The following is a 23,690-nucleotide window of genomic DNA, read 5'->3' as shown; positions in this document are numbered from 1 at the left end:
TCCACCTCCCACAATGGCAACCCAGAACTTTGTTTACAATTGCTGAAGGTCACAAGTGTCTATTTGGAACTGCAACTTTTCCATTGTTGCCTCTGGTCAGGGAGACATCCCTTCTGACCTCATGGCTTGTGCCCTGACCTAAGATTTGCCTCAAGGTCTCCTTTGGTTTAAAAGATTCTGTTGATCCACTGATTTTTTGCCATCTGTTCTTGGCTGTCCTTGAGAAGTAACTGGTTTTGGAAGTGGTATTCACCGATGGCTCAACAGTCAATGGACAGGCAGGCTTTGCATAAACAGGTGCACAGTGTAGTGAACTCCACTGTCTGCCAAATGGCTGCAGTGTCTTCACTGCTGAAGTGATGGCCATTAAATTAGCCTTCAGGCTGTAAACCATTGCTACTTTCCTCACCCACTGGTTACAACTATACAGGATCTTGTCTCAGACCTCCATAAAGTTGGGCAGCCAATCATTTTTGTTTGGACTCCTGTTCCTGTTGGAATTTTGGGAAATGAAAGAGCTGACTGGTTGACCAAACTGGCCACCAGGATGCCAAATCTGGAAATGGATGTCTCAGAACCGGACCTTTGGTTGTCTGATATCCCCAAACAAAGGACAATTTGGGAGACCACAACCATGTGACAGTCTTCCCTTTGTGCTTTTCTCAGCAAATCCACTGTCCGCTCTGTAGACTTTGCATTGGCTACACTTGGCTGACTCATGGCCACATTCTCAGACATGAAAATCCCCTCGCTGCCAATGTGGAGCCTCTCTGACCGTGGTCCACTTATGCATAGGCTGACCTAATTTGTCTGCTTTGAGACATCTTAATTTTCCTGACACATTCCCTCTGGTGCTAGCAGACGACACCAACTCGGCTGATCTGGTGTTAAGTTTTTCCTGTGAAGGTGGTTTCTATTTGTCCCTGTAAGATAAGGCTTTTTGGTGTCATTGACTGCTTACGGGGTTGGTAGGGCACCCCTCTCCACCTCCCCTCCCCCCTCCAGGGGTTCCACTGGCCCTTGCTGGGTGGCTCAGCCTGGCCACTGCCCTTTCCACCTTTTTATTCTCTTTGTTCTTTTCATTTCTTATTTTTTTCTTATTAAGTCAGTTACACTTAGGCTTTCCAGAATTTGTCTTTCGCCTCCTTCCTTTGACGGCTACTCGTGGTTTGCCACTTGACAGATGAAGGGAATGATGACCAGCCGTCACCACATACTAATAACTGCTTGTTGCTGCCTGACAGATAGCACAGTAAGGAATCCATATACCTCATAAACAGTTCAAAATTTCCCTGTGGAGATCTGTACAGAGTTACAATGAACACATTTCTGTGTGAAGATCACTAACCTACAAAATATACTTTTTTCAATGGTATCTTGTGTTCTATGTTTATATGCATAAACTCTTCCTTTTCCCATTTTAGTTTTATGTAACATGCTGGAGTATAATCTCTTATATTTAACACTATGGTTATATGATGTGCTGATTAGCACTGTATGTATCTGTCTTTTCAGAGCCCTCTGAATTTTCCAAACAGACAAGAATCTCTTATGTGTTGTTATTCAGTTCTCTAATATTCTCATGAAATAAACTACTGTTACTTTTCTGTGCATTCTGAAGCATTGTGTGGGGTGTTTCTGTTTTAACTTCTCTCACAACAAGGTGCTGGAATCCTTGTTCCAACCTAAAAATGGTACCCCTTTGACACCAGTAACCACAGGGATCTTGCTTTGTATGATAGTGTCTCTCTGTACATTTTTTTTACAAGAATCTCAGCCATCCTACCTTTCCCTGAATTTTTTTTTACAAGAATCTCAGCTAATGTATCTTTCCCCGATCATGCTGATTATCTTGATTATGCTTAAGGATATTGATAAATTAAGCTGCTCAAAAGTTTGTCACTACTTTGACAACAGGTGTAAGACCAACAATACAGAAACTTAAGACCACTGGTGTCACCGAAATGTCATTTTACTTCGTGTGGCTTTGCACTTTGCGGTGAGAGAATAAAAGAGAGTATTTGAAACACCTTGTTAAATTTATGCAGAGTATCAAGAAATAGATGTGTATTATGAGGAATACTCATTCCAAGAAAAGTTGAATAACGTACTTCTTCCTTCTATATGCATCTTGTGAATTGAACATTACAATGAAATTTGATCTTGAACAGTGGCTTGCAGACAGCTGTTCTTTGCGCGCACCTTTCATTTCTGGAACAGCATAAGGAAAAGGGAATGATAATGACATAATATGTACCCTCCAACAGACACTTTAAAGTGGCATATGAACTAAAAATGTAGATCTAGACACAGAAAACTGAAATACATGCTGACCACAAAGTTGGGCATAGAAGAGTGTTTTATATCTTAAACACTTGTGATTTATGTAATAATAACCTGGAAGAAAGATATTGTACCTCTGGATGCAACAACTGGAAATCACTGCTATTTGACCCCACTACCCTATGTCGATGTAAAAGTTTTAAGCCAAGAAAGTGAAGAGTAGCTGAAGATGATTGTGCATAATCCATATAAGCCATGTTCCAATTGGCTACGTGGTGGTAGTCTTGGCAATTGAAATTGATAAAGACGTGATAGGCAGCATAATGTTGGAGCAGTTGTCATATGTACCAATTACACCAAAACTGCAGATTATTATTCCTTCGTCGGATGTCTATATGTGGATCAAATTTAATTAACATTGGATGCGTAGATGAAAAGATATGCATCTGCAAAGTTGGCCAAAATTATCTATGTGCAATTTTAGGGTATTTTTTGAGGGGCAACATCTCAACTGTGTCTAGTTCAACCCTTTTTTCCTTGCCATAGCTGGAAAGAGCATGCTTTAAGCTTTAAAAGCTGGCTTTATGGATCTTGCATATTGATGTGTAAGAATACCTATCAAAAGTGGGGAAAATGGATTACTGATAAATACAAAAAATTAATACAATTTGAAGTTGTAAATGAAAAAATGTGTGATGTATTGTCTTTTAATAGTATAAGATTTGTATAAGATTTGCCTGTGGTTAGGGAATGTGACTATGATGATAAGAAGTGTTTTTACATTATTTTACAGTATAGAATATAAATATAATAAAGCCTCAGAAAATGTTCTTAAGATTATAAAATCTAAAAGATCGTAATGGAATGCTATGTCATTTTAGAACGTTTTAATCCTGCAGTGCATTGTGGTGCCTATATGCATTGTCATTCAGTTTCCATTGGCATTATAAAGCAGCAATGGTTTTTAAGGCTCTGTCCTTGCAGCAATGATACAAGGGTTGTTCAACACACATTTTTAAAAAAAGCCATTAATTTATGTAGACAAACGTCATTGTTGGTACTTCACATTTGATGTTTGTTCTGTGTGCTGAAGAAGTTTCAAACCATTTTGACAGATGACAGAACTGTAGTACAGCATCAAAGTGGTGTCTACAAATGACTCACATTATAAGCAGCATGCTGTTATTAAATTCTTGTGCGCAGAAAAAGGAAGTGTGGTGAACATCCATAGAAACATTTGTGTGCAATGTATGGTAATGCTGCAGTTGATAGGTGTACAGTTGGGTGATGGGTAAAGAGAGTTACTGCCTCAGGAAATGCAGAAACAGAACTCTATGATCAGCCACACTCGGGATCTCCTGTCGTAGCCACTGCTCATGACATGCTGAATTGTGTGGCTGCCGTTATTCATGCTGACCATTGCATCACAACTCGACAATTGGCTCTACAGTTGTCGGTCACCATTGGAAGTGTGTTGGCAATGATAGAGACTGCTGGATATTCAGAGGTGCCCATGATGGGTTCCACAAATGCTCACAGTGGACCACAAATTCAAAGAAAGGCCATTTCATCTGAATTGTTGGAGTGTTTTGAGACCGACGGAGAGGCTTTTCTGTCATGGATCATTACGGGGATGAAAGCTGGCTGCACCACTTTGCATGCTTGTACCAGCAGGGAATACATGCTCTTCCACAGTGTTGGCATATGGCCATAGAACGTGATGGAGACTACATCTACATATATACTACGCTAACCCCCAAGCGATGTGTGTGGCAGAGGGCACAATTCGCGCCAAAATCATATACCCCCCCCCCCCCCCCCCCCCTGTTCCACTTGCGGATTGCATGATGGAAAAACAACTGTGTGAACGCCTTGGTACAAGCTCTTATTTCCCTTATCTTTGAATGATGATCATTACGCGATTTGAAAGTTGGTGGTAATAAGTAATAATATATGCTCTAAATCCTCGATGAAGATTGGATTTCGGAATTTAGTGAGCAGCCCCTTCTGTTTAGCGCGTCGTCTATCTGGAAGTATGTCCCACTTCAAACTTTCTATGAGATTTGTAACGCTCTCGCGATGGCTAAATGTACCAGTCATGAATCTTGCTGCTCTTCTTTGGACTTTCTCAATTTCTTGAATCAGACCCAACTGTTAATGGTCCCATACAGACGAACAATACTCTAAGACTGGATGTAGAAAAATAGGACATGGACAAGACATGTTGATGTATATTGTCACCAAATTCTGACTCTTAACAATAGATACATTCTGACAAAAAAGGTGCGGGATTGCTTATTGAACGACCCTTGTATATTGCTGAATCACCACTTTCAGTTGTTGCTAACATTACTTGCAGTTTTCACAGCCCCCCAGGGGGTCCACAACTCTTTCGTGGATACGTGCATGGCGAGCACGGGGCCCCGAGCCATTGCAGCCTTCTTTCTCTCCCGGGCTGCATTTCCTTTCCCTTCCCCTCCTTTCCCCTCCATACCCCTTTCCCCTCGCCCTCTCCTCTCCCTCTATTGGTGTCCTTGCTTATGTTGGCCCCCGCTATCCTCCTGGTTCTGTTGGTTTTACACTCTGGCTTTGTTGCGTAATCATCTCCTCCTTTTGGCATTCCTTGGTCCCCCTCTGGGGTTTGACCTCCATTCCAAAATTTCTCTTCCGTAGTGTGAGCCATTTGGGGAAGAGCACCTTACCTAGTGTCTCCGACGTGTGCCCTCCTAGTATATTCCACCTTTTCTTCTACGTCGTTGTCTGATGCTAGGGTGCATAGCCAGCACGGTAGCCAGCCCGTGTGGTGGGGTCGCTATGTACCCTTTTGGTTGAGCCCCCTGAACACACAGGGATCACACTTCTGATACCTGAGCTGTGACCTCCTCATGCATGCCTTGGAGTGGTTGCTCGTCATCCTGGAGCATCGGAACTCCCGGCAATGGCCGCCGTGCCAGACGGCCCTTGCTGTGGCTGGGTGGCGCCCGTGAGGAGAGCCCCTGATCGGAGTGGGTGGTATCAGGGCGGACGCTATGCAGATGAAACGCATAAGGGTCCAAACCTCTGGCCGCTCTTCTGCGGCCGTCTCTCTGCGTGGTACTGATTCCTCAAGTGCTGCTTCTCTTGCCCCTTCGGCCTTCCCTTCCGTGGCTACCTCCTGGGAGGAGGGTCAGGCCCATCGTCTAGGGGCAAAACCTTTCCCCCGTTATCTAGTTTGCACCAGGACTGATGGAGATACTTTCACCAGTGTCAAACCTTTATTCTTTGTGGAACACATTGAAGACAAGTTCGGCGAAGTGGACTCCCTGAGCAAGATGCGGTCGGGTTCATTACTGATAAAAACTGCTTCGGCTGCCCAATCTGCGGCCCTTCGTGCCTGTACCCATCTTGGCACAATTCCCGTGTCCATTACCCCTCACCAGTCTCTAAATATGGTACAAGGTGTGATTTTTCACAGAGACCTCATCCTTCAAACTGATGAGGAACTTCGGGACAATCTCGGACGACGGGGTGTTCACTTTGTTCGGCGTGTTCAGAAGGGTCCTAAAGATAATCGTATTGATACTGGTGCCTTTATCCTGGCCTTTGAAGGGGATACCCTTCCTGAGAAAGTTAAGATTATGGTCTATCGCTGTGATGTGAAGCCGTACATCCCACCTCCTATGCGGTGTTTTAAGTGCTTGCGTTTTGGCCACATGTCTTCTCGCTGTACCCAGGACCCTCTCTGTGGTGACTGTGGACGTCCACTCCATGAGGGGAGTCCCTGTGTTCCCCCTCCTGTATGTGTAAATTGTCATGGTAGTCATTCTCCACGTTCAGCAGATTGCCCAGTCTATAAGAAAGAAAAAAAGATACAGGAGTATAAGTCTCTTGATCGTTTAAGCTACACAGAGGCCCGTAAGAAATATGCACGATTGCACCCTGTGTCCATGACATCTAGTTACGCCTTGGTTACATCTTCATCCCTTCCTCCCCCTTCCTTACCCCCGTCCCGGACCCCTCTCCTTCCCCCCTCCCCTGCGGCTCCCACACCTTCTCCTCTGGGCGCCGCTCCCCCTCCCCAGCCGGAGAAGTGTCCCACTCCTTCGGCGTCTGCCGGTCAAGGGCGCCTCTCCCGGGATGCCCCTTCCCGACACCTTCCAGGTCAAAGGTCTGCTGCAGCGCGGCGACCGCGAGAGCCGCGGTCTATCGGCCCCCAGGTCGCCCGGTCTCTTTCTGTTCCTGATCTTGCTGCAGCTGGCTCCATTATGCCACACAGCCCTCCTCGATCTCAGCCTGAAAAGAAGAAGAAACATAAGTCCCGGGACAAAGAGCCTCTGGTGTCACCGGAGGTCCCTTCCCCGGCTTCACAACCGGATTCTGACCTGTCGTTTATGGATGTCGCCCCCTCCTTTTTGGTGACGGGGGTATGACTGGATTTAGCGTGTTCAGCCCTCATTTAAACCATCGTTCTGTGGTTCTCCAATGGAATTGTAATGGCTACTATCGTCACCTTCCGGAATTGAAATCCCTTCTTTCGTCCTACTCAGCAGCTTGTGTGGTTCTCCAGGAATCTCATTTTACTGATGCTCACTCACCGACCCTCCGTGGGTTCCGTGTTTTCTGTCGAAATCGGGTCGGACCCTTGCGGGCTTCTGGTGGCGTTTGTACGTTGGTCCGTACAGACATTGCTAGCACGTGGATTCCTCTCCAAACTACATTGGAAGCAGTTGCTGTTAGGGTCCACTTAGACTCTGCAGTCACAGTATGCAATCTTTATCTCCCTCCTGACAGGACTCTTACACCTGCTGCCTTAACCACCCTTCTTCAGCAACTTCCTCCTCCCTTCCTCCTCCTTGGGGATTTTAATGCTCATCATCCTTTGTGGGGCAGTGCCTTTCCATCTAGACGAGGTCTTCTTATCGACCAATTTATTGCAGACCACGACCTGTGCCTTCTTAATGATGGCTCTCCTACTCATTTCAGTGCTGGTCATCGTACCTTTTCTGCCATTGATCTTTCTCTTTCTTCTCCCTCTCTCCTCCCTTCATTACACTGGTCGCCACACGACGACCTTTGTGATAGTGACCATTTCCCGTTGATTATCACGCTCCCTTCCCGCTCCCCGATGGAGAGGTTACCTCGTTGGTCTTTCCACCGCACCGATTGGCCTCTATATACTGCACAGGTCGAGTTTTCTCCCTCTTTGTCGGGTTGTATTGATGACGTCCTACGTGACGTGTCTGACGCGATTGTTCGCGCTGCTAACCTTGCTGTCCGGCGCTCATCTGGACAATTTCGTCGTCGGCAAGTCCCGTGGTGGAGTACGGCCATTGCCATTGCCATCCGTGATCGCCGTCGAGCTTTGCAACACTTTAAGAGGCACCCATCTGTAGCCAGCCTTTCTACCTTTAAGCGCCTTCGCGCTAAAGCCCGTTATTTAATCAAACAGAGCAAGCGGATATGTTGGGAACGATTCGTTTCTTCCCTTGGTTCCACTGTCCCTCTGTCACGGGTATGGGCTACACTTCGCTCTCTCCAAGGTTGCCATCGGCAGTCCACCCTCCCAGGCCTTCACCTCCCAGATGGCATTTGTACGGACCCATTAGTTCTCGCAGAACATCTTGCGACCCATTTTGCAGTGGCATCAGCGTCGGCCTCCTATCCAGCTGCTTTCCTTCATCAAAAACAGCAGGCTGAAGCTGTCACCTTATGTTTCACCACTTGTGAGTCAGAATCTTACAACGCACCTTTCACTGAATGGGAATTTCTTTCTGCTCTATCTGCTTCTCATGATACGGCTCCTGGCCCAGATTCCATTCATAACCAGCTGCTTCAACATCTCAGTGCTCCACAACGGCACCATCTTCTTCGGGTGTTTAACCGTATCTGGCTCCAGGGTGACTTCCCTTCTCAGTGGAGGGATAGCATTGTGGTTCCTGTCCTTAAGCCTGGTCAGAACCCCCTATCTGTTGACAGCTATCGGCCAATTAGTTTGACCAATGTTGGTTGTAAGTTACTTGAACGGCTGGTAGCCCGTCGGCTCACTTGGGTCCTCGAATCTCGGGATCTATTGTCCCCTTACCAGTGTGGCTTTCGAGAGGGACGATCTCCAATCGATCATTTGCTTCGCTTGGAATCCGCAGTTCGGCAGGCTTTTTCCCAGCGCCGCCATTTGGTTGCAGTGTTTTTTGACCTTCGCAAGGCCTATGACACGGCCTGGCGCCATCACATCTTACTAACCCTTCATCAGTGGGGTCTTCGGGGCCCACTCCCGATTTTTATCCGCCAGTTCCTGATCCATCGGTCATTCAGAGTTCGAGTTGGTACTGCTTTTAGTTCTCCACGGACCCAGGAGACGGGCATCCCACAGGGTTCGGTCTTGAGTGTCCTTCTTTTCCTCATTGCTATCGATGGACTTGTGGCCTCTGTCGGTCCCTTGGTCACCCCTGCCCTGTATGTGGATGATTTCTGCATTTGGGTTAGTTCCTCCTCGATGCCATCTGCAGAACGGCAGCTCCAGGTGGCTATACGGCGTGCCTCTGCATGGACCCTCTCCCACGGGTTTCAATTCTCTCCTTTAAAATCGCGGGTGGTCCACTTCTGTCGCCGTACTACGGTCCACCCTGATCCAGAGCTCTATCTCGCTGCACAAAGATTGCCTGTGGTTCCACAGTTTCGTTTCCTAGGTCTTCTTTTCGACAACAAGCTCACTTGGCTGCCCCATATCAGACTCCTGAAGGTAGGATGTTTCCGTAAACTCACTGTCCTTCGCTTCCTTGCCCACTCCTCCTGGGGTGCGGACCGTTCCCTCCTCCTCCGTCTTTATCGTGCTCTAGTTCTGTCACGTTTGGACTATGGTTGTCAAGTTTATGGTTCAGCTGCTCCTTCCACGCTGCACGTGCTGGATCCAGTCCACCATCGTGGTATCCGTTTGGCCACCGGTGCCTTCCCTACTAGCCCTGTTGATAGTCTCCTGGTTGAAGCTGGGATCCCCCCCCTTTCTGTTCGGCGGTCCCAGCTTCTGGTGTCTTATGCCCTTACTATCCGTTCTTCTCCCGCTCATCCTTCCTATTCTATCCTATTCCCAGACCATGGGCGTCGCCCGCCTGACTCCCGCCCTCGGGCGGGTTTACCGGTTGGGCTGCGCCTTGCGTCTCTTACCCGTGATTTTCGGCTTCCTTCTTTGTCCTGTCTTCCTCGCTCCCTCCCCTCCACCCCTCCTTGGTTAGTTCCTCGGCCTCGAATTCGGATGGATCTCCGCCGCGGTCCGAAAGATTCCATCCCCCCGGTGGTGTTCCGTTCCTTTTTCCGCCAAATTTTATGGGAGTTTCGGGATGCTGTTGTTTTTTACACTGATGGCTCTAAATCTGCTGATCATGTTGGGTATGCCTTCACGTCCTTTGTTGGAACGGAAAATCATCTACTGCCACCCTCATGTGGGGTGTTTACTGCGGAATTGATGGCAATTTCCCGGGCCCTTACCTTTATTAAACAATCCCAACACAACCGCGTTTTGTTATGTACGGACTCGATGAGTGGCCTTCTTGCTATTGACCGGTGTTTTTCGCGCCATCCCTTGGTCTCTGCCATCCATGACCATCTCGCTGATCTTCACCGTGCTGCTTGTTCCATTGACTTCCTATGGGTCCCGGGCCATGTGGGTATCCCGGGTAATGAGCTCGCTGATCGTTTGGCTGGGGGAGCAGTTACTTACCCCCCCGTTTTCTGTAACCCCTCCTGCAGCGGATTTACGGCTTCACATCAAATCCCACTTTGCACAGTCATGGGCCAATTCTTGGGAGGCTACTCCACTGTCTAATAAACTTCGTGCCATTAAGGTGAATACAGGCCCATGGCGTTCTTCCTTTAGCCTCTCCCGCAAGGACTCGACCACACTGTGTCGTCTCCGCATTGGCCATACCAGGCTGACCCATGGTTTCCTTTTGTGTGATGAGCCACCCCCGCTATGTGGTTGTGGAGCCTTCCAGTCAGTGGCCCACATTTTGGTTGAATGCCCCCTTCTTTTGGCTCTGCGTGCTAAGTACAGACTCCCCCACACTTTACCTTTGATGTTGGCTGACGATTCCCGGATGGTCTCTCTGGTTCTAGGTTTCCTCCGGGAGAGTGGTTTTTATTCTCAGTTTTAAAGTTTTTAATCTCCCTCTGGTGTTGGGGCAGGGCGGTGAGTGTTTGGGTGTCTCCCACTGTAGGCAGTGTTCAGAGATTCCCGATTCACCTCCCTGACCGGAATCCTCTTTTCTTTCCCTTTTACTCTGTTTTTACCCCTTCTTTTTAAGGCTTGGTTAGTTTTTCTATTCCCATACGTACTTTCTGCATTATAGCAGTTGTACCTTTTAAGTCACAGGTGGTCTTGCCTATGCTGTTTCAGCATAGTGTTGGGTTCGTTCTCTTGCCAACTTCCCTCATTTGTTTTTACTAATGACAACGTGACTGCCCTTTTACGTTTCCCCTTTATCCGTTTTATTTTTCTGACTATACTGAGATGTCCCGTTAGCAGAATGGAGTCTATTTGAAACAAGGGACTGATGACCTTGCTGTTTGGTCCCTTTAACCTCAAACAACCAACCAACCAACCAAGTTTTCACAGTGTCAGAGTTCTGTGCGGTATAGTCTTTGGTGTTGACATTTTATAATCTTAGTGTTGAGTTCTGTGTGTTTGAATAATCGATAATCATTGTTGTAGCTGAAGATAAGCACTGAAACAATATGTTTTGATATGCTAATTGGTAAATTTTATATACAAACAAGTCTGAATCTGCTATGCTTTAAACCAGAACATTCATGAGCTTTCAAAATTGCTTGTTACGGGTTAATAAACTGTTGTATAAAATGAACCAAGAGACCCTTGCACCCTGCTACTTTGGTGGATAGGATGGCACTGCTTGTCAAAAGTCATTACCATTCTATTATGAAATATCACCAGTGGACAAGGAGCTCCTTCAACATAGGTCTGGGTTTGATTTTACTGAAGATGCCCAAATTTGTCCATTTGATGATGCCTTGTTGACAAAATTTCAATTCCTGCAGAAGACTTGCTGTAACTTGTTTGGTGAAGAAAAACACGGTATCAAAGTGGTTTTAACATCGGTAACTGTCTGATACGTTGAAGTTACTGACTAATGAAGTTTTTAAACCTGGTCAGAAAATTTCCACAAAATGTAGACATGAAGTGGCCCAAAACGAATCATCCCATCAGGATAAGGAAGAATCACCATCCACTGAAGACATGGATGTTGTTGATGCTTGCTTCACTGCTAATGCTTCATTATAATCACTTAGTGTCACCATTAAAGCTTAAACAGATCAGCAAAAGGGATTCAATGGGATACATAAAGTGCAAAGTTCTGAAAGCTCAGGGCAGCATTATTAAGGTAGTTGCTACAGCTGCTGGTGTGAGCCAAGTAGATGTTGCTCAAATACAAACAGAAGAGTGCTAGAAATGAAAAGATGTGGACGTCTTAATTGAAGACTCAAGCTTCAGAATTCAAGAAATTACAGGAAAGTTCAAATTTTGACCCTGGCCTCAAATAGCTGAACTATTGAAAAAAACCACTAAATAAATTCCTGTTTCGAGTAAAATGGTGAAGTGAGCTAGGAGACTGGGGGGGGGGGGGGGGGGGGAGATGGGATTTTGGCAGTACTTGCAAAACAAAGAGGGGAAGGAGCTCAATGTTGAAGTAAAACAAAATGTCCTCACCTTTTCTGAAGATGACGAGTTTTCTCGTTTGTCCTGACAAAAAGGATTGTGTTGCAGTAAGAATAAATGGGGAAAAGATTGTCAGAAATGCCTGCTCCTTTGTAACCTGAAAAAGTGTTCATTGCTTACTGTAAGCAATATGGAAATCAACTGAGGTTCTCAATTTTGTGAGCCCAAGCCAAAATTGTGTTCTACATTTGGTGTTTCTGGAACACATTTAGTGTGTGTGTGTGTGTGTGTGTGTGTGTGTGTGTGTGGGGGGGGGGGGGCAATTATTGCTGGCATCAGCAACATGTATCCAAGACGACTGCAAGAATTTGATGAAAAAAACTGTATGCAGTTTGGAATCAAAAGATTGTATGCTGCCACATTGTGAGGAATGTCCAGGAAAAATGCAACTAGAGGCTTTTGTCAAAGATGCTTTTAAAGACTATACCCTGAAGAAACCTTGGAATACAAGCAAGAGGTTTCTACTGACAGACACAAATAACAGACATGTCAGAAGACTGTTGAAGATTTCATAGAGGCACTAATTTTGAAAATTACCAGTTTTAGAAGCCATCACTTTCTGTCAAAACACAAAAGTTCATACCTTAAGCAGCTACAAAGACACCTTGCAGAAAATTGATTAATTATATTGATGGATTTTGCTGAGAATTATTCATTTGTCCAAGATGCTATGCAAAGATTTCATTGGGAGAGTAGTCAAGCCATATCACATCCAACTGTCTCTTTTGGTGGCAAAGAATGTCAGTGGTAAACTGGTGGCTGTCTGACTTTTGCTTAACGTGACTGAGAAGAATAAAGACCTTCAGTCCAGCAACAATAACTTTATTGCGAGCGCGTATCTGACGACGCCCGGCATGCATGGACTGATCGGAGTTACAAAATTTGTTTCCGGCCTCTACAGAAGGATCCTTAATCGTGGGAAAACTTCCGTAGTTATTGGAGAGAAAACAGTACTCGTCCACACTAGCCAGGAGGCATGGAACTACCAATTAACTCAAAAAAACAAGGAATAATAATAATAAACAGAATGTATATAAAAGCTAGAAAACACAGCGCCTCTTAGAGTTTGGGGGCGGAACTACACAGACGTCGTGTACAGTAATAACGACCGCACAGCACTGCACTGACACGCGCACACACCACACATATACACACCGGTGAGCTTGAATTAGTGCGCGGCAGCGTCGCTACATCAGCGCCCCCAAGTGGCGGAAACATTTCACTGCTTGGTATACCGCCAGGAGCTCACGGTCATATGTGCTCCATTTTCTCTGTGCAGGCGAAAGCTTGTGGAAATAATACACCAGTGGCTGCCACGGGTTGTCCGACCATAGTTGTAACACGGCTCTGATCGCCGTCTGGCTCACGTCTACGACAATTGCTAATGGCACGTTGAGCCGTGGGTGTGTGGGAAGCGCCGTGTCGGCCATGCTCTTCTTTGTTGCCTTGAACGCAGAACACACGTCCTCTGTCCACTGTATCAGAGACTTGCTATTTACTTTAGGGCCTGATAATGCCGCCGTCAAAGGTTCCTGCAGCTCACAGCATGGGGAAGGTCTCGTTGATAAAAATTGAGCATCCCCAAAAAGCGACGTAATTCTTTGATCGTAGTTGGTCGAGGTCGTTGCAAGATAGCATCCATCTTCTCGGGCAGAGGAAGAGAGCCTTTGGCAGAAATCTAATGGCCAAGAAATGTCACCTCTGACTGCCCAAAAACACACTTGTCCACGTTCAAGATGACACCGTAACGCTCCAATCGCTCGAAAATCTTTCGCAGATGTTGTCGGTGTTGTTCATGGTCAGCAGAGAACACTAACACATCGTCCAGGTAGGCAAAACTAAATGGCAGCCCCTGGAGAACAGAGTCTATAAACCTTTGCCAGGTCTGAGCAGCATTGCGTAAACCGAAAGTCATAAATTTGCTTTCAAATAAACCGAAAGGCGTTATTATTGCAGTCTTTGGAATGTCGTCATTGGCCACCGGAATATGTATATACGCTTTGGCGCAGTCCAGAACTGTGAACACCGTGGCACCATGTAAAGCGTGATTATAATCCCTCAGTAATGGAACGGGATATCTGTTCGGCACTGTTCGCACGTTAAGCGCTCGGTAATCACCGCATGGGCGCCAAGCTCCACCCTTCTTCGGAACAAGATGTAATGCGGAGGACCACGGGCTCTTAGATGGTCGCATTATGCCCTCGCGAATCGTGGCGTCAAATTCTGCCTTCGCTATCGACAATCAGTCCGGAGCAAAACGCCTAGGTCGGCATGCTACTGGGGGACCATCAGTCGTTTGAATGTGATGCACCGTTTCATGTGGTATGAACCTGGGAGCGTCGGGTGGCCTGGTCAAGTTCTGATAGTTAAGCAGTAATTCAGTGTACTCACCCTCCATAGCATGGACCAACTTGGCACTGTGCGTTGCGGTGTTGTGATGGAAACCCGTGACTGCTAAGCCAGTGACGCTGTCTACCAAGCGTGCGTTCACGACGTCCGGCAGCAGGTGGTAGTGCGCCAGGTCAGCCCTGACGATCGCCTCCGTGACGTCAGCCACTGTAAAATTCCACTCGTACGGGCGACGTAGGCCGAGATTAAGCTCCTTTTTGTGTATGCCATATGTTGCGATGGAAGAATTGTTGGCAGCCGTCAGACGGAAGGCAGTTGGCGGCCGGCAACGATGTATGGCTGTTCGTGGTATGATACTCAGGTCCGACCCAGTGTCAATTAATAACTTTACGCTGGAACTCCTATCGGTAATGAACAGGTGCTTGGAGGATAACTGACAGTCAGTTGCACCTATTGTTGACCGCCGGTGGTGTTTGGGTGCGAGCATGGCGATGTGCATTTCCTTGCCTGATCGCCGAATCGTCGGTGGTACCAGCACAACAGTACCTCGCCTTGCGGAGTGGTAGTACCACTGGAAGATCTGCTTCTGGAACGTCGCAGTCTGTATCAGCTTCTTCTATTGTTGTCGTCATCGTCACGTACCAGCAGCGCACTGACCTGGGCGCACAAAAGCTCAACCTTGGCCGCGAGTGAATCATGGTCGGCCCGTGCTACGGACGCGGTATTATTTGTACTGTTGTCCAACGCTGCGACTGCGCTGACCTGAGCTGGTGTCATTGTGTCCTGAATTCGGTCTGCTTGCTGCACCACGTCATGTCCGTTTGTGAGGCGATTATGGCTTTTATTTGCGGCGGCAACCTACTGCTCCACAGCGTTCTGAGTAGACTGTCTGGCACACTAACGGTGTCAACTTTGCTGCGTAGATGTCTCAGGTATTGAGAAGGCTTCCTATCGCCAATTTCTTCCTGTGTCAGAACCTGACATATCCGGTCCTCTTGTGATGCGGCCACCGGTCGAATCAACTCTAATTTTAGCCTGGCATAAGCTCCAGTCTCGGGCGGTACTGTGATTATGTCCTGCACCTTGGCTGCTTAACATTGGTCGAGCTGGCTCACAATCAATGCAAATTTAGTTGCTTCAGCTGTTATTCCAGCGCAGCCAAAACTTGCCTCTGCCTGCACAAACCAGAGTACCGGGTTGTCGGGCCAGAACGACGGCAGACGGACTGCAATCCTGGAGACTGCCTGCTGTTCGGTCATTATGTGCTCGTTACTTACGTAGCTCACGCCTGCTTCTTCTTAATCACGTCGGTTTCTGCTTGGATCACGTCGGGGTCACCACTTGTCGGGTTCAGCTAAACTGGTGGCTGTTTAACCTTTGCTTAACATGACTCAAAAGAATAAAGACCTTCAGTTCAGCAACAATAACTTTATTGCGAGTGCGTATCTGACGACGCCCGGCATGCATGGACTGATCGGAGTTACAAAATTTGTTTCTGGTTTCTACAGAAGGATTCTTAATCCTGGGAAAACTTCCCGTAGTTATTGGAGAGAAAACAGTACTCGTCCACACAAGCCAGGTGGCACGGAACTACCAATTAACTCAAAAAAACAAGGAATAATAATAATAATAATAATAATAATAATAATAATAATAATAATCAGAACGTATATAAAAGCTAGAAAACACAGCACCTCTAGAGTTTGGGGGCGGAACTACACAGACGTCACGTACAGTAATAACGATCGCACAGCACTGCACTGACACACGCAGAAACACCACACATACACACACCGCGAGCTTGAATTGGCGCGCGGCAGCGTCACTACAGTAGCATATTTATGATCAGCAACTTTCTCTGACGTGATACCACCGCTGTTCATTCCTTTCAAATGAAGTTAATAGCATATTTAAAGACAAAATTGAAAACATTAAGAACATTTATTACTTAAGTGATGGTTCAGCTGCTCAGTATAAGAATTTCAAAAATTTCATCAATTTTTGTCTGCATTAGGATTTTGGCCTCACTACCAAATGGATTTTTTTTTTTTTTTTTTAACACGTCACGGTAATTCGTCTTGAGATGGCATTGGTGGAACAGCAAAAAGGCTAGCAGCCCATGCTAGTCTGCAGAAGCCCTTAGATAGCCAAATAGTGACTCCATATGATTTGTTCAAATTCTGTGGTGACAGTATTCCAGGCATAAAGTTTTTTCATGTACCGAAAAAAGAGATTGAAAAAATTCAGTCTGATCAGGAAACAAGGTTTGCCATGAGACACACACTATCTGGAAAAAGAGATAATCATCAATTTAAGCCAATTAATTATAATCAACTCAGAGTAAGCACCGATTCCAATGATACCACAGCAGTCATGGTTCATGACTTCAAAGTAGATGAAGAAATTCCAGCAATCTCAATTGCAGACTTACAACTAGGACAATATGTTACATGTATGTATGACAATTTTTGATGTGTTGGAAACGAGTGTGAAGTTTTACATGAACAACAAGATGTCCTCATCGGCTTTATGCACCCACACAATTCTTCTTGTTCCTTCCTGCTTCCTGCTAAAGACAGCTGCTGGATTCCTGAGCAGCATACTTTTGTGACTTTAAAAGCATCATCATCATCATCTGGAAGACAACACAGTTGTTCACAATCTGCACTTGACAAAATTGTAGAACTGTTTAACCAAAAATCGAACTGACTCTTTAGTATTTTTGTTTTGCAAATTTGCTGTGTTGTGTATTAATTATACTTGTTTTTATGGAATGTGTTACATTAACGTTTAAAACTGATTTATATACTGGTATAAAAAAATTAATTCTGGGGCTTAATGAGCAAAATATTTCACATTTCAATCTTCTGAAAGTGCTAAAATAATACCTTTTGAAATGTATTCTTACTCATCAAAATGCAAGATCCAGAAATTAAAAAATATAGCTTTGAAAGCTTAAAACATGATCTTTCCAGCTGTGACAAGAAAAAAGGATTGAACAAGACACAGTTGAGATATAGCGCCCTCCCTCCTCCCTCCCCCTCCCCCACCAAAAAAAGTATCCCAAAATTTACATGTTGAAAATTTTGACCAGCTTTGAAGGTGCATATATTTTCATGTAGGCATTCAAATTTGATTCATATGTAGACATCCACAAGCAAATGATCAAATGTTTTCTAGAACTTCTAAAAAAAAAAAAAAAAAAAAAAAAAAAAAAAAATAGAAAATAGAAAACGTGGCACATTTGCATCTTCGTATGTATTGCGAAGATGAGTAGCCTCTTTTCAGAAGCCCCCAAAAATTCAACCACTGAAGATACTGGGCTGAAATTTGGTATACAACCATCAGAGACCATATAGAACCCTCATACCAAATTTCTTTAGATTTGGATATGGTCGAGTGGGGATCCCTGGTGGACTGTGTTCCAGCAAAATTTTCTCTTATGAAGCTAGCATTTGAAATGATGGAGGGAGTAAATAATTGAATTGGTAATAATATATTTTTTCAAATTACACACTCAAATGCAAATGCTAAGCTCAGCAGCATCATTTCGTCCTATTTGGGAACACCAAAATTTACTATCACTCTGTTTTGAAAACAATCACATGCGAATTAAGTCGTCAAAGAGAGAGTTTTGTCGGCATGCATAACACTATTTACAGAAATAACAGACTGAACGGAAAAGCAGATGCAGCAGAATAATCATTAGAGTGAAACTGAGTGGGAGAGAATAAATATTTAATGACGACTTCATGAATTTTGGTATCAAAGTGGTTCTTGTGTCTCTAATTTTCAAGGAAAATAAGAAGGCAATAAATTCAGTGGTCTATGGGTATGGAAATACAGACAGCATATGATAGATTGCATATGCTTTGCCTTAGTGAGCCTAAATTTCTAATGCAAAATGGCTTATTTGCATTATGTGATACTATGTATATTCTAATATGCCACAGTATCACATATCACACACTTTATCTCTATTAGGATGCCTTCAGCTTGCCACCCAGGTAGCTGGATTACTAAGTGACTTGATAATTTTGTGAACTTTCTGGAGCCATCTGGTGTTAATCCTTTTGTGCTAATACTTGGTCATCTATCACCCCATTCCACACACACAATGCAAATTCATGTATGGAATTCATTGAACTGTTTAAAACACATTGTTCCCAAGAAATATAAGAGTGGGGTCAGAGAGAAATGAACACAGTGCATGGAATGCTATCCTTGGGCTTCTGAGGAATATTAACTTGAAAAAAAAGCTTTTGTATGCTCCGACTGCACTTCTCTTGCATAGTAAGTGTAGAAAATGTTCAAGGGGCAACAACGAAGAGAAAATTATTTTAGGGTGTACTTGTTCTCATGTTGGTCAATATCAAGTGTTGTTTCTGACACTCCTATTGGGACACAATTTCTATTTAGAAGCAGATTGACTATCACATAGATTTTCAGTTAACAAACATACAGTTACATCAAATGTTGTAAAATAAAGTAGAGTAATGTTTCACATTGCATATGAGGCTAATATGATGTCCACCCACCATTGGCATCAATTACTGTCCTCACCTGACGAGGCATGGTGGTGGCAGTCAGTCTCTGGTAATGTGTCACATCGTTCGTGAGACTGCCATGTATCCAACGTTACGTCACACAGTTTGTCAAGTGTGTGTAGGGCTGGTGTGGGCCAGGGTGGGTTCATGTGATGCTTCATTTTGGCCCACATATTTTCATTGTCCCTCAAGACCATCATTTAAACAGGCCAGTCGATGCGGTTGACACCAGTCTGTTGCGGAAACCACAGCTGAACAGACTAATGTGAACAGGTGAGTGGTCGTCCTGGAACTGAATTGCTCCATTGGGATAATTCACTATCAGACTAGGCACCGTAACTTGTTTCATCGGTGTACACACAGATTCATGGTGTGAGAACCATAAGTTCAATGAAATATCTCTGATCCACCTGATAACATCCAGCACAAAACAGTGATGTGGTCGACATGCCAATCTTGCGCCCTGTGCAGTGCATCGTAACTTGCTCCCAGTGACCCATAGACCATCACCAGACCCTCATTTACTGTGCTAAATATTGACTCATCTGAAAGATAATGTGGTACCAGTTGTGGTCTACATTCAGTCAATGCAAAAAAGCCTATAAAGTTTGTGATCATTGGGGAGGGACTCTTTATTAGCAGCCCAATGGACTCCATGGTGAGCATTGTGTAAGCAGTTGTGAATGGTTTACAAGCATCCAGTGAAATTTGTCTTATTGATTCTCGTCATTGAATAGCTTTTAAAAATGGATGTTCCAAAGAAGTGAACAAACACGTTGTCTTGCGGAGTTGTTAACACATCTTTCCTAAGTCCAACACTCAGTCAGCCAGTTACCCCTATCTTGCTCAATCATTTCAACCACTTATGGGCACAGTGAGGCTACAGGTATGTGTGCACTGAAACCATTGTATTGGATGAGTACCAGGACACTGTCTCATGGCCTACATATGGGGAGTCATTCTGGCAATAAATGACTATTTGATATATCCCATCTGTGGCACAGTGTTATCGTATTCAGCATACCTCAGCTGCATTTGTGTTAAGCTTGTAACACATCAGCAAACAATAAAATGTTATAAAAGAAAGTATGGTATCTAGGAGATGAGAATCCTAATTACTTTGGAATTCCAAAGGCCCTGCTGTTGCCATGTAATTGTACAGATTTGCTGCAGGAGGAGGACTGATTTCCTTTTTGTACTATTCATTATTCCATCCTGGATTTTTCATAGTTTGATCTTACATTTAGTTGCTATGAATAAGAAGTGAAATGTAATGTTCACCTCAATAGAAGAGACTGAAAGTATATTACAGAATAATCATGAACTTGAATGTGGCTGAACTAAATATTCATGTTGTTGTTGTTGTTGTTGTGGTCTTCAGTCCTGAGACTGGTTTGATGCAGCTCTCCATGCTACTCTATACTGTGCAAGCTTCATCATCTCCCAGTACCTACTGCAACCTACATCCTTCTGAATCTGCTTAGTGTATTCACCTCTTGGTCTCCCTCTACGATTTTTACCATCCACGCTGCCCTCCAGTGCTAAATTTGTGATCCCTTGATGCCTCAAAACATGTCCTACCAACCGATCCCTTCTTCTGGTCAAGTTGTACCACAAACTTCTCTTCTCCCCAATCCTATTCAAAACCTCCTCATTAGTTACGTGATCTACCCACCTTATCTTCAGCATTCTTCTGTAGCACCACATTTCGAAAGCTTCTATTCTCTTCTTGTCCAAACTGGTTATCGTCCATGTTTCACTTCCATACATGGCTACACTCCATACAAATACTTTCAGAAACGACTTCCTGACACTTAAATCTATAATCGATGTTAACAAATTTCTCTTCTTCAGAAACGATTTCCTTTCCATTGCCAGTCTACATTTTATATCCTCTCTACATCGACCATCATCAGTAATTTTACTCCCTAAATAGCAAAACTCCTTTACTACTTTAAGTGTCTCATTTCCTAATCTAATCCCCTCGGCATCACTCGATTTATTTTGACTACATTCCATTATCCTCGTTTTGCTTTTGTTGATGTTCATCTTATATCCTCCTTTCAAGACACTGTCCATTCCGTTCAACTGCTCTTCCAAGTCCTTTGCTGTCTCTGACAGAATTACAATGTGTCACATCGTTCGTGAGACTGCCATGTATCCAACGCTAGGTCACACAGTTTGTCAAGTGTGTGTAGGGTATTAAATTTGGCAGATTTGTTTCTTGTAGTTTGTGTTGAGTACTGTAGCAAATAAACATTACAAAGTATGCTGAAACATGTGAATTACTGTTTTGTTCATATGTGAGGTCTGTTATTTTGAATTTCATTTTCCAGACACGGGGGAGCTATGGACACGCCTGTTTGATCATAGGCCTTTTTTAAATGGAGAGATCAAATTTGTTCTGAGAGAATTTGAAGTAAGTTTTCACATGCTTTTACCTATGTCATTTTACTATTTTCGGATTTTCTGTGTTAGTAACAGTTTGCTCAACTATCATTCATGAAATGTTAGCAGTATGTTTAAGTAAAAGTGTGGGAAGAAGAGAGTACATAGCAAGTGTAATATTTTAAAAGTTACTAATGTTAAATACCTGAGAAGTGATCAATGGGTAAAGCATAGCTTTCATGTTTTTAATAGCTTACTTGCTGTTCAGAGCTTGCCTGACAGCTGACATGTCCCTAATCTTCTTTTGTTACCTTTACATTTGCAACATTTTATATTAACCCTAAAATAAAAATGTAGTAGTGTTATAAAAGACTGTTGCTTAATATATTCTGAAGCAAGCTACAGCAACCAGAATATAGCTGAACATTCTCAAACAATAAGAGATGGATTGAATCAAGTTGTTCCTTTCTCAAATTGCTCAGAATGCTGCAGTAGAATACGAAAGAGGCACGAGATACAAGCTACTAATAATAATCAATCAACAGCTAAGGTTCCAATTCTTTGTACTTGCATTTCCCCCTAACAAAGGAATTATCATGAAGTTTAAGAAGCTAAACAGTGGAAAATCCAGGGAGGATGTGTGTGGGAGTTGCGTTTGTGAAGTGCGAGTGAGTGTTTGCGTGTGCGTTTGTTTAAATCTGGGAAGACCTGTTTGGTCAAAAGCTTTGTTTGACAGTCTTATTGTTGTGCCTATCCGGGACTCAGGATATCTCCTGTATGTTGAGTTTAAAAAGCTTAATATTTAATATAGTAAGGAAAGTTCTGGTAGAATGCAAATAATTTAGAAGTAAAGGAGACCAGTCACTGCATATCAAAGGTGTTGAGTCGTTGTCAGGCACACACAGAAGAAGAGGCATTGGGGAGGGTAGCTCTTGGCTTGAAGGAAGGCAGCAGGTTTGCTGGGGAGGAATTTAGGAGGCAGGGGTGCCGGGTGCAAGGGCTAGGCATGTGGTGCACTTGTACGGGTGCCTGTGGGGTGTCGTTCATGATAAACATTACATGGAGGTGTGGATAAGGATGGGGTGACAGGACAGAGGAAGAGGACACTGTTGGGTGGAGGGTGTGATGTCAATGGGTTAGTAAAGATTGAGGCCAGGAGGGTTTTGGAAGCAAATGAATTGCTGCAAGGAAAAGTCCCAGCTTTAGTCGGCAGCATTTTCCATCAATCATACATGCAACAAGTAATTTGGTTATATTTGAAACATATTTTCTCAGTAGAAATATGTGTATTTAAAACATATATGAATGGCTTTTATGGTAGTCTTGAACTTGGATTAAATTCAATATTTGAACCTATCCAGAAACTCATGTTTGAATAACACAAGTTAACAAACTAAAATGATGTTAATTTGTTTTTAAAACCAATTTATATATCAGTACCTTCAATTCACAGGGGCGATTGTCAAATATTTTAATAGTTGAATACTTTGGTATCTTTTATGCAAGAGAGATTAAGTTGAGGCCATTTTTCCTAATATTAAGAGTGTTTCTCTTATTTTCAAATTGTGAGCAGGTTTTAACAAGAAATCGTCTGTAGCATGCAAATGTATTAAAAAATGTCACAACAGTGGAGTGCGCCTCTATTTTGCTCGTTACAGCAGCTACTGAATGCAGAAAAAATTAAGGGTTTCAACATCAATGCTCCTGTTCATATATCTCATCTTACATAATGGTAAAAGTTCCTGATCACCATGGATAAGTAGGAGTAGCATGAAATTGCTCAAATGCTAATGATATAGATTCTCACAAATACTCAGAATTTTTCATTTTTGAGCTGACTATAAACAGTTCCTCTCTTAAGTTTATGAAGTAACTCGTAAAGAAGTTGCAGTCGTCAATTATTTGATCATTTTCTTCAGTTAAAGCTAAAAAAATGCCATTGACATATTGCAGTTGCTGAGAGCAATGCTGCCTGCATGTTAACAAACTAAAATGATGTTAATTTGTTTTTAAAACCAATTTATCTATCAGTATCTTCAATTCACAGGGGCGATTGTCAAATATTTTAATAGTTGAATACTTTGGTATGCTTGTCAATAAAAATAGTTAATTGTAGACTATGATAGTTATTGCACAGATGCGATTATACGGACATTTTCATGTATTTCTCTTTTTCTGTTTCGTGATACTTAGATGCATTTTTTATATCTCATGGTTGTCATATTGAACACTTTTCATTATGACGGAATTATTAGAGCTGAAATAAGTACATTTTAAAGTGAGTTAAGTTATATATCATACCTTATATACCGTCAAGAGACACTCTGTACATTCCTTCTAAAGCTGTCTGTCTGGTCTGTCTGGTCTGTCTGGTCTGTCTGGTCTGTCTGGTCTGTCTGGTCTGTCTGGTCTGTCTG

At 43.7% G+C, this 23,690-nt stretch overlaps 1 protein-coding gene across 1 annotated transcript in view; it reads left to right on the top strand.

Moving 5' to 3' along the window:
* The window catches only part of LOC124622523 (biogenesis of lysosome-related organelles complex 1 subunit 5), a 43,416-nt gene that overhangs the window by 11,641 nt on the left and 8,085 nt on the right, over positions 1-23,690 (top strand). Inside the window, exon 2 of the mRNA XM_047148258.1 lies at positions 21,222-21,304. Coding sequence (XP_047004214.1) covers positions 21,222-21,304 — 83 coding nt within the window. The remainder of the gene's footprint in view (positions 1-21,221; positions 21,305-23,690) is intronic.

Source organism: Schistocerca americana, chromosome 1 (assembly GCF_021461395.2).
Source record: "Schistocerca americana isolate TAMUIC-IGC-003095 chromosome 1, iqSchAmer2.1, whole genome shotgun sequence".
Lineage (NCBI taxonomy): Eukaryota > Metazoa > Arthropoda > Insecta > Orthoptera > Acrididae > Schistocerca > Schistocerca americana.
Note: the sequence above shows the minus strand (reverse complement) of the source record. Positions and strands in the feature narration are given on the sequence as shown.